This window comes from Xiphophorus hellerii, chromosome 23 (genome assembly GCF_003331165.1).
Source record: "Xiphophorus hellerii strain 12219 chromosome 23, Xiphophorus_hellerii-4.1, whole genome shotgun sequence".
NCBI lineage: Eukaryota > Metazoa > Chordata > Actinopteri > Cyprinodontiformes > Poeciliidae > Xiphophorus > Xiphophorus hellerii.
The window spans coordinates 19,780,675-19,792,241 of NC_045694.1; the positions used below are offsets into that span (position 1 = coordinate 19,780,675).

Below are 11,567 nucleotides of genomic sequence, written 5' to 3' on the forward strand. Positions count from 1 at the left end.
CGTTTAATATGCAGACACTCCCCGTCCAAAGGCTGTCCAGGGGCTCCTGCAGGGGATCAATGTTACTATTAAAGAAAAAATAATAACTACGTTGGAGTTCAAACTGTCTAGTAGAGTAATCATGCATTTTCTCTAATTATTTACATTGTTTTGTTGACTTTTTATATAACCTGTTTATGTTTTAAAATGCACAAGTAACACACTACCCCCTCCCCCCCCATTTTTACATTCTATTGGACTCGCATTTTGCATTACACAATTTGAACATGCGAAAATGACTTTGAATAGATCCCGTCTTAGTTTGAATAAACCAGCAATAAAATAGCGTAACACTCTTTTGCATCCTTTTTGACTTTTGATAAAGCTAACTGACAGTAAAAGTCTAGATTAAAACCACGATGTCTTAATGTTGGAAAGGGAACTAATATCCGTATTTCAGCAACATTATTATTAGTATTAACTGTATAGAGTTAAGATGAAAAAACAAATAAACAAAAACACAAACTATTTGGTCCTACTGCTTTTGTTGTATGCCAAAATATTACAGAGCAAACAATTCGACATACTAACAAACTAACAAGCTTACGGTAGTTACAAAAGCGGAAAATAATAATAAAAAAAAATCAAAGAATAATCATGAAAAATTTAAATAAAAAATTTAAACTGAAATGAAAATAAAAAAAACTAGTGATTCGTCAAATATACTTTGTTTCAGGTCATTGCTGATTCACAATTAAAATAAGGTCTGAATAAACTTGAAATAAAGAAACTGTTAAAACTTAATGGACCCCTATAAACATGGGGTGCTAAAAAATCAAGATGTGTGCGAGTTTTATTTTTAAGTTTATTTTAGTGCCCTCCATACAAAAGCCCACACAACACGCAGTCACGTCGTTTCGTGGGGATAAATTAGTGTTAGACAAGTGAACAATAGATCATTCATTTATTTGTGTTGATGTTCATTTTTGTCCTTAGCTCCCATTTTCGGTCCCATCATCTTTATTAAAGAACAGCTTTACAAAACTCCCGAAATCCTCTCTGCCTTTGGTTTTGGTGTTGTGTGTGTCCCTCCCATCTGGTCACCCTTTCGAAACGCGAAGCGCCCCCGAAGGCAAATAACAACGTAATAATTTTAGAAACCCCAAAATAAAGCAAAGACCCAATTCTATCACAAAGGATTAAACACATCTAAGTATTGCACATGGTGTGAGGAGGACTCTCAGAGAAGTGAAGCAGGCGGGCAGTGTGCTGTAATGCCGCCCTCCTGCACAGAGGGCGTGTTGCCTTGAATCAGCCGCACTGAGCGGGGAGCGTGAGGGGAGCAGGTCTGGATGAAGGCTGATTATTATTCCTGGACTCAGACACTTGTGATGATGGCGGCCGATGAGGTAAGATGTTTTTTTTTTTTTTTCGCTCTCTTTAAGTGCGATGTCTGCAGCGACTGCTGATTAGAAACACTGAAAGGCTACGCAGTGACGGGATGCTGCTGCCTGCATGATGCTGAGAAAGCTCGGTGGTTAATGAATCACGATGAAGACGTCATTACACGGCTGGACATGCTTCTTTTTTTTGGAGCAGTCTCTCGAGTCGTTCGGGTGCGGGAAAAAAAAAGCCTACCTAAGCACCAAAATGTGCTGCTTGCATTAAAGCAGCTCCCAGGATGAGCATCTAATACTTCTGACAGGTGCTAAATGACCAGGGCAGAGGGTTAGTTTGAATGAAACAGGACAGTGGGCTGTAAGAGGCTGAGTTAAGAGGATAAAGATAAGCACAAGCCTCTTTGTGTAGTGATGTTAACTACCTCATTGGGACTTATGGCGTTGCTTTGCAAAAACAATTCTACCAGCCAACTTTGAGCACATGCATTCAATGTTTAGGAATATAATATGCATATTGTTATCATAACATCGTGCAATTCTAATTTTGTTTTCTGTCAAAAAAAGTTGCGTTGTGAATATTGGCAGTAGTTTTGTTTTAATGTCATTTGGGGTTGTGGGTGCCAGGGTAGCCATCAGCTCGGATGTCCTCTGTGGAACAACCTCCAGATAAAGAGCTCTTTGTCTCTCTATGAGAGAGGGAGGCTGAAACGGAAGGCCGCTGTGTTTAACACATATTGCTCCTCATGTTGAGCCTTTTGCAAGATGCCAAGGTCCCTGCGGGTGGATCCAGTGTTGAAGGAGAAACTTCTGAGCATAGTAAAACAACAGATATCAAGGTTTTAAAAGCAGGAATTTCTAAAGTATTTCTTCACGCCGTTTTACAGTTTAAAGTCCTTTTACAGAGATACCAGGATAAGTGCTTGACTGTTTCTGGCTGTCGAGTAACACAGTGCACCTCCCCGCCCCCACTTGTTGCTGGTCATCTGGCTGAAAGGTAGCCACTCCATTCTCCTCTTACTAACAGAAAATTCTACTTAAAGGGTTTTGGAAATAGTTGCAATCACACAACAAACCCAGAACTCGGAGTAGGAACTTGGTCTGGAGAAGCCTTGGTGTTCACCACAATAAGCTGGAGAGGATGGCTTTTGTGGAACACGTAGACCTCTGTTACCCCCAAAACTCAGATAAGTGTAAGACAGTGGCCTGATTAATGAAAAATAACAATTTATTAAATATGAAGTAGGTTTTAGTTGTTGATTCCTATTATCAGACTAGAAATATAATCAGATACTAACCTAGAAATTATTCTCCTTCTTGTTTTTAGCTGACAACTTTAATTTGACAGATATAACCTTGTAATTGTGTTGGTCCATTCAGTGGGTCTAGCTTTTAAAAATTTAAATCTGCGTTCGGGGAGGAGATTTGGGACAAACAGTACTATACTGACTTATTTTGTTTCTCCGCATATGGTTATTAAGAATGAAGAAATGCGAAGCCTGGAGCTCAGTGGCCAAGTGGGGTTCAACAGCCTTCCTCATCAAGTGGTCAGGAAGTTAGTTTCTCAGGGATTTTGCTTCAACATCCTCTGTGTAGGTACGTCTCAACACAGCATGAGTTCACTATGAGTTCATATGAGTTCATGACGTCGACTATTTGGATGAAGTTTTCATAGTTTGCTCTTTGTGTCTAAGGTGAAACAGGAATAGGCAAATCAACCCTGATCAACACGCTTTTCAACACAACATTTGAAAACGAGGAAGCTGATCACTACGAGCGAGAAGTGAAGCTGCGTTCGCAGACGTACGAGCTGCAGGAGCACACTGTCAAACTGAAGCTGACTATTGTGCACACTGTAGGCTTTGGAGACCAGATCAACAAGGATGAAAGGTGAAGAACGGCAGTGCATGCTGTGGCTTTTGTTTCCCAAACCTGATGTTTAGGTGATAAAATAGCAAACTAAACAAACAAAACACCCGACTTTGCACCAAATTTGGAGCTTTTTCTTATCCAGATTAATTTTGTTGACATGCACAATAACACAATAGATAAACTATTTGAATATCTTGACTTCGGTAGAAGAAGAATACCTCACTGCCCCCCACATCGGCTGTGACTCAGTAAAAAGATTGTTTTCCTTCAACATGCACCACACAGGACCTCACATGGCTACAGAAACACAATAGCAACTGTTTTATCTTTAAATCATGAAACGACTTACAGAACTTAACAAAGTAGATGCTTGTTTTATTTTACATGTGCCTTGTTGAAAGTATTATCACCAACATTATAAACCATCATTAGCTCCCTTATTTTTGCTTCTTTGTCACACAGGCACATTTTTCTTATGGCCCATGAGTTAAAGTGTCCCACAACTGCATGTTGTAATTTTTTGCAGAAAAAGAAATAAAGACTTATTTGGTTTTCTCAAGTCCTTAAAAACCCATGCTTGGAGATTCAAAAACAGTTTCCATCCAAATGCTATCACTCTAAGAAACCTTTTATTAATGTACATTGTATCCTGTTTAAATTACTGACTACCACATATTTATATGTTTTCCTACAAATATTTAAGTTTATTTAAAAGGTTTTCCTGATGTCTTTTGATCCCGTATGTCATGTTTTTAATGCTTCTCAGACAGCATAGTAGTACATTGAATGATGACAGTAAAATAGTTGGATAATGTTGAAGTTCTGTGAAAGAAATTACTAGAAATGCCTCATGGTGAGATCAGTGTCTGCCACTAATCCCTCCCCGTCATGCTGTCCAGTAGATCTTTAGATTAAGGAGATTGTGTTGGCATGTAAGCTGGGGAGAAAATATGGCACAGATTCGGTCCCTGTCTGACAGATCAGACAGCAGGAAGTAGAAAAGCCTGACATTTTTGGCAGACAACAGAGTTTTTACCCTGGAAACTAATATATCAATAAGAAAACATAAGAAATCTGCTTAAAACTTACAAAATATCTAGTTGATGTTTTTATATCTGGTTTCGCAGCTGCAAACCCATTCTTGACTATATCGAAGGCCAGTTTGAGAAATATCTGGAAGAGGAGCTAAAAATAAAACGTTCCCTCTCCAACTATGATGACACCAGAATCCACATCTGCCTGTATTTCATTGCTCCCACCGGGCATACCCTTAAATCTCTTGATCTGGTTATGATGAAGAAGCTGGACAGCAAGGTGAGACGACGAAAGCCCATTTCAGAATGTTTCCTCAGCTCCTTTTTGAGGCTCTTCTTGTGGTTTCTCTGATCAGGTCAACATCATTCCCATTATTGCAAAGGCAGACATCATGTCAAAGACCGACCTGGGAAACTTAAAGAAGAAGATCATGACTGAGCTGCAGAGCTACGGCGTGCAGATATATCAGTTTCCGAACGAGGATGAGGAAGTTGGAGAGATAAACTCTTCCTTAAATGTGAGTCTTAGAAACATGGACTCACATGGTACAGTACATGTGACCTGTTTAATTTTAGGGAAATATTTGCACAATGAACAATATTTTTCACATTTCAGTTTCATTTTGGATATTTAGTAAAATGAGTGAACACATTTTTACTAAGAACTGATTATGCAGTAGCTTTAGTTATTATTTTTGGATGCTGGAAAAAAAGGATGATTCCTAAGACTTGTCATGATTTTTGTGATGTTTAGAGCCTTGTTAAACATTGCATATGATTTGGCTAAAATATGTTGCCTCTATCTTATGGTCCATAAATTAAAGTGCCTGTCTTCCATATATGCTTCAATTCTGATGACATCATTTTTAAGCTTTTAACAGGCACAAATGAGACTAAATAATTAAATGCACAAGTATCACGAATGCTGCATTTGACTAACATTACAAACATTAAAAAACAAATTCTAAAGACAAGCTTACTCAGAAGTACAAAGCTTATGTTGCCTTGCAAAAGTACTCAACTTATTGAAGTTTAACCAAAATAACAACGTAACAGTGGAAACAAAAAACTTTTATACTTAAAAAAAAAAGCCTTTTTTTTTCTTTAATTCAGTATACTCTGAAGGTCTCATTTTGCTACAAATATTCTCTGAATTTAGATTTTAAATATTTGTTGTTTATTTTTATATTTTTGTAGTCCACTCCAGAGCAAATGTTTATGACCACCAACAACAGCTTTACAATTTTGAGGAGCCCATCAAACAGACTATTCCATGTTTTCCTAACACTGCCTTCATGTGGGACCAACAGTGAATGACGTACCTTTTTACAATGCACTGTGTTTGCCTTAAGAACATCTCTACAATTTATCTGGTCTGTAGCATAAATTCAGAGATTTGTTTCTTAATGTACAGCTTAGTCAATAGTAGCGTACGAGTGGAACTGTGTTAACACTTAGCCAACTACATTAGACTGTTTGTGCCTAGCTTATTTTCAGCATCACACCAACTCTACTGTGATAAATATTTACGGATTTTAAAAGTCTTCTCTTTCTCTCTCTGTGTTACAGGCTCGCCTTCCCTTTGCTGTCGTTGGAAGCACGGAGGATGTTAAAATAGGGAACAGAATGGTGAAAGCAAGGTCGTACCCCTGGGGAGCTGTACAGGGTGATTCTGCAGTTATTATACAACAAAATCTTGTCACAATCTATGTACCAGATAGAAGAATGTTTGCCGCTTTTAAAAATTGAGCAGCCAGCACGGTTCTTTCTTGTTTGTGCAGTGGAAAACGAAGAGCACTGTGACTTTGTTCATCTGAGAGAGATGCTTCTGCGCGTTAACATGGATGATCTCCGGGAGCAAACACACTCTCGTCACTACGAACTCTATCGCCGCTGCAAGCTACAAGAGATGGGCTTCAAGGACACTGACCCTGACAGCCAGTCGTTCAGGTGAAATGAGGGAACTTCAGAGCATTTTTCTGAGGGGAATGTGGTCGAAAATAGCATCAGATTTATTCCACATCATGGAAATCCATCCGCATGCTGCATAATCTATTGAGCGCATCCCACTGACTTATCACTATTAATCTCACAAACAAAATATTAATGCCATGTTAGCCGTACATGTTTTAAAGTTCGTCATTTAGATTTGTTGCCATTTTAGACAAAAAAGCGCTGTGCCTCCACATCTTTGTTTTCAATCACAACTCGACACCAGGCTGCATTGGTTGAACCCTCAGTAGATTCATGAAGGGGTTCTGTGAAAAAGTATTTGCCCTTCTACAGATTTCTTTGGTTTTTGCTTTTTATTTGTGAAATTCAAATATTTAGATCATCAAAGCAAAATTTAAATTTCAGACTAAAATAAGGCTTTATTAAAAGGCTGTGCAAACCAACATTGCAATTTGTGATAAAACAATTGCTTCCTAAACCTGAACACTGTTTGGCACCCTTAGTGACAACAGCTGGCATTAAACTTTTGCAATAGCTTTCAGTGAGACTTTTACTAGAATGCTGGATTTTGTTTGAAAAATCTTGACCCATTCTTTGCAAAATTCTTTTATTTTATATGTATGGAAGGTCTTCAAACATGTTCTGTTTGAGGTCATCCCACAGAATCTCAATTGGATTTATTTTCAAATTTTGACGAGGCTAATCTAAAACTTTACATTTTTGTTGTTTTGTGTGATTCAAAGGTATATTTACAAAGTTTTGGATAATTTTCCTTCTGGATAACCTAAGTACGTTTGAATTTAAGGTCAAGAACTGATGGATGGACGATCTCTTTGCAGATTTTCTGCAAGTCGCAGAGGTTCTTAAGGTTTCCATACTACCGCCACCATGTTTGAAAAGTATCATATTCACATCCTGAATTTCTGTGTTCGTTTCATTCAAGGCTTTTGAATATTTTCTCAAAAGCCTTGAGAATCATCAAGCAGTCTTTTGTCACATGTCAGTCAGGCACTTGACTGAGACAATTGAGGCTCTTGTTGGACACTTGAAGTAATTTTGGTGGGCAGGCCATTGCTGATTCTTGTTTTCTCAATGTTGGGAGATGATTCTTCTCACTGTAGGTCATTTGTGTCATAAAGTCTTGAAAAGGACTTTGTAATCTTTTGATGAATGTCAATAAATTCTCTTCAGTTTCTTTAGATAAAGTCATTGTTTTTAATACGTAAGCCTCCAAAAGCAGCAGTACATGAAATCACTGTCACTAACTGCATTTTGTTTTTACTCAGGTATTTGTGTGCTACTAAGAATAGTTTGATCACCTGAAAATTGCCAGGGTGGGGCATAAAAACAACAAAAGCAGAATAAATTACTTTTTACATTACTGTAAATGACTTCTTTCATTACAATGAGCTAACTAAGCTGAGTATGAAATCAGAAACTGCTGCTACAGCTGCCTCACAGCATCACATCTTGTTCATAGACTGTGTTTGTGTTCTCCAGCCTGCAGGAGATGTATGAGGCCAAAAGAAGGGAGTTCTTCAAAGAGCTGCAGCACAGAGAGGAATCAATGAGACAGATGTTTGTTAACAAAGTGAAAGAAACGGAAGCTGAGCTGAAAGAAAAAGAAAAAGAGGTGAGGAACGAACATGTAACAAATAAATCGTCACAAATAAACGAAGGAGCTGGGTGTGTCTCATATTGAGCTTTCTGTTTTCCTGTTCTTCAGCTTCACGAGAGATTCGAAGTGCTGAAGCGCATGCACCAGGAAGAAAAGAGGAATCTGGAGGAGAAAAGGCGAGAACTGGAAGAAGAGATGAATGCTTTCAACAGGAGGAAGGTGGCAGCTGAAACGCTGATGGGACAAGCGCTGCAGGGATGTTCACAACAGCCGCTCAAAAAGGAAAAGGACAAAAAGAAGTGAGTCTGTTTTTATTTAGTACAAATTACAATAGGAATATCTGTTAAAAGTCCTGATTCATTACTCATCTTTATGACTTGCTTCCAATGAATCGAATACTTTGTGTGATCTTTAAAGATGATATTTTAGCTTAGATCAGTTCTAGTTACAATCCATCCATCCATAAATCCATTTTCCGTACACCCTTGTCCCTGAGAGGGGTCGGGAGGTGCTGGCCTATCTCCAGCTAACGTTCCGGGCGAGAGGCGGGGTCACCCTGGACAGGTCGCCAGTCTGTCGCAGTCTAGTTACAATAGAAAATAAAATTTTTTGCACAGTGCTGTATGTTATGACTTTTAGCGTGTCACTTGATGCCATCATACTGTGATATTAACACAGTTCCTTAAGCTGTTTGCTGAATTTCACATAACTATTTTCGCAAGGCATACATACATTGCATACTGGCTAGGCTCGTCTACACTGACCTAATTGGATGGGGGGGGGGAAAATAAAGCTACCATGCTATCCTCCTGGAGGCCATTTTGACTCATAAAGTGATCCAGGGACATATTTAGACTGACACGGTATGCAGACACCATAGGAAGGGTCACAGCTTGCATGACACAGCCTGATGCTTCTGTCTCCTCAGGCCGACCTGCCAGACTGTCTCTCAGGCAAGGGCACTTGTGTTTACATTTGACTTGTCTCAGCAGTGCTCATGCCATGTGCAGCACAGATGATACCCAGACATCCTACATGGAGCTGGCATCATTTTTTCAGGTGAAAACATTACGTTCCAGGGTGAATTATCAATGCCCAAACCGCAGATACTAGAGACTGGAATGAGCCAAACAACAACAACAAAAAAATATATCAAAAAGGTTTGTAAACAGAAGCAGTGGGTGGAAATGAAATGAAAACAAAATGTTCAAGATTCAGATTTTTCACAAGCCAGATTAGTAAGTCAATATTTTATGAAAATTATTCATTACCTTCTTGAAATTAATACGTTTACATTTTCTAAGACTACTATGCCTTATTGCTCAACGATGGTGTTATGACTATAAGATTTTTCAAGGTGATAAACTTCAACAGCAAACTCTTAGCCTGAAAAAAACACACACAGAAAATCCAGAATACTTCTGTTTGATGTTACATGTCTGCAATGACAGCTGAGATATTTTAAAGCTTTTCCCATATTTTTAGATGAAACATGAGTGATTATGGAAAATATTGTATATGGTAAGTATATTAATAATTCAGCAGAAAATCTGGAAATGTTTAAGCCTAAGCATTGCTGCTCTTCAGTTTGATTAATGCTGTTATAGATTTTTATTTTTAATCAGTGCTAAACATAATATTTTTCTTTTGGGATTTTTTCCTCTTTGTTCTTTTTTCCTTTTAGTTGACATAAAGATGAGAACATCCAAGCAAAATTCAGCTACCATCAGTGTAGGGAAAACAGACTTTTTCCTATCTGCATTATTATTATTATTATTATAATAATAATAATAATAATAATAATAATAATAATAATAATAATAATAATAATAATAATAATAATATAAAATGTGAGGTAGAAGCTGTAGTATTGTTGTTTATCAAAATGTTGCTCAGTGTAACTGACTGGTACCTAATGTTTACTCTAATACAACATGCATGGATGATTTTTATAACATATAACATATTTTTTTATATCCTTACTATGACTGTGTGTTTACCTCCTGCTCTGTTATTAATCTCTCAGTGAGAAACCTGCAGAACTTTGAAAGAAGACTTAATTCCTGCTTCTGACACTTTTCTAAAAATATTTAGAGCCACTTTATGCTCCCTCTCTGACTCCTGTTTTCACTGAACATAATAACAAAGAACTGTTTTTTATCTGTTACTAAAAACTCAGAAAGAATGTTGTTTTCTAATTTAAAATAAATAATGTTGTTTTTGTCTTCCCATTTGTAGCTTCTTCAGTCTCCCCTCTGCGTGCTCCTTAAGCTCAGGAAGGAACCTGAATTAGAAGACTTTCTAGCGCATGAGAACATCAGACTAACAATCAAGTGTTTTTATTTTTACAATGTTTAATAAAGTTTTTATAGAACTAAAACAAGCTTCAAGGTGAGTCAACCTGATGTCTTCAACGTCATCTACAACTTTATCTGCACACTTTTAAACAACGTGCTGTGGCATTGTCTCTGCATGGCTCCTGAACTTGATTCCTGCAAGTACTAAGACGTCCGCTTCGCCAAAATGTGTTTTGTACTACAGTGCCTTGCAAAAGTGTTCATACTTCTTGAAGTTTTCCAGAAATTGTTTATGTTACAGCCACTAACTTCTGTATCTTTTATCATGCTATTATATTATATAAAAGAGCAATGCAAAGTAGTACATGTTGTGCAGTGGAACGGAAATTAGACATGGTTTTCAAATTTTATTTCTTTTGTAAATAAATATCTGTGGTGTGCATCTGTATTTAGTCCTTTTAAGGTCAATATGTTCTAAAGTAGCTTTGTGCTGCTGGTATGGCTTCTTTGCAGATCTAAAAATCAAAATTTTAAACCTGTTCAAACTCAATCAGTTTGGATATAGAGCATCCTGTCTGCTGTGTTCCTTTGTCTGCAAAAGGATCTTTGTTATTAACTAATGTTTTCTAAAAAACTAAGCATCGGAGTACCATATACAGTGAGATGGTGTTAGCCATGGGTCGGACTCTTTAGATAATCATGACTTCTGAAGGAACTGGTTGCAGTGAATTTTATTAAGAAATTCTAGAGTAAAGAAACCCATGCAACACTTTTTATTTTTTATAAAACGCTGAAACCATGCATCATTTTCCTTAAACTTTAGAATCATGTGATATTTTGTGTTGCTCTATCACATAAAATCCCATTTAGGTTTGTGGTTGTAACATAACATATTGAAAACTGAATATTTTTGCAAGACAAATTTAATGTGTAATCATCCTGTTCTTGCCTTGTATTGCTTGTAAATGGAATGTTAAAAAATTCACTGTGAGATATGTAATACCCTCATGTGCTAATGCTGTCAAATGACTTCTTGTTTGTAGCCATGTTATGATTTAGAAGCACTTTAAATGAACTGTAGTTCAGAAACTATATTGATATATATTTAAAACAATGAATGGTGTCTTGCTATTCAAACATTTATATTCTTATATAATTTCTTAAAGATGTATATGTAATATTTAAGACTTTAAACTAGAAATGTTGAGTATGCTGTTATAACATAAAAAGACTGGATTTGAATAAATGCAGGATTAAAATCTCCTAATGTTAATAAATCCTGATGCCAGATTTGTGTTGACTTGATCACTTCCAGATTAGAAGTGTGATTCAATAAAGTTTTTTCTTTTGAAATGCATTCGCTTCTTCAAATAGTTGTGATTTCTGATTAAAAAGAGAAGTGAAAAGAACAAAATCT

At 37.0% G+C, this 11,567-nt stretch overlaps 1 protein-coding gene across 3 annotated transcripts; it reads left to right on the top strand.

Annotated features, from left to right (window-relative positions):
- The first annotated feature begins 1,238 nt into the window (after positions 1-1,238).
- On the top strand, positions 1,239-11,507 carry LOC116714004 (septin-8-A-like). 3 transcript variants are annotated; one of them, XM_032554297.1, is made up of 10 exons: positions 1,239-1,388; positions 2,858-2,972; positions 3,071-3,266; positions 4,376-4,562; positions 4,639-4,800; positions 5,852-5,948; positions 6,064-6,232; positions 7,736-7,868; positions 7,962-8,152; positions 8,782-9,508. In XM_032554297.1, the coding sequence occupies exons 1-10, from the start codon at positions 1,332-1,334 to the stop codon at positions 8,870-8,872; spliced, it is 1,398 nt and encodes a 465-aa protein (XP_032410188.1). In that variant the 5' UTR covers positions 1,239-1,331; the 3' UTR covers positions 8,873-9,508. The 3 variants fall into 3 exon arrangements, with proteins under 3 accessions (XP_032410188.1, XP_032410190.1, XP_032410189.1); XM_032554299.1 differs by lacking the exon at positions 8,782-9,508 and adding an exon at positions 9,538-9,556 and having other exon boundaries at positions 1,245-1,388; XM_032554298.1 differs by lacking the exon at positions 8,782-9,508 and adding an exon at positions 10,092-11,507 and having other exon boundaries at positions 1,250-1,388.
- Positions 11,508-11,567: the final 60 nt, after the last annotated feature.

Excerpts from the sequence above, each read along its gene's own strand:
- LOC116714004 (XM_032554297.1), top strand. The coding sequence starts at position 1,332 with ATGAAGGCTGATTATTATTCCTGGACTCAGACACTTGTGATGATGGCG. Across the intron at positions 3,267-4,375 it reads CAGATCAACAAGGATGAAAG|CTGCAAACCCATTCTTGACT; the intron begins GTGAAGAACGGC and ends CTGGTTTCGCAG. Across the intron at positions 5,949-6,063 it reads CCCCTGGGGAGCTGTACAGG|TGGAAAACGAAGAGCACTGT; the intron begins GTGATTCTGCAG and ends TTGTTTGTGCAG.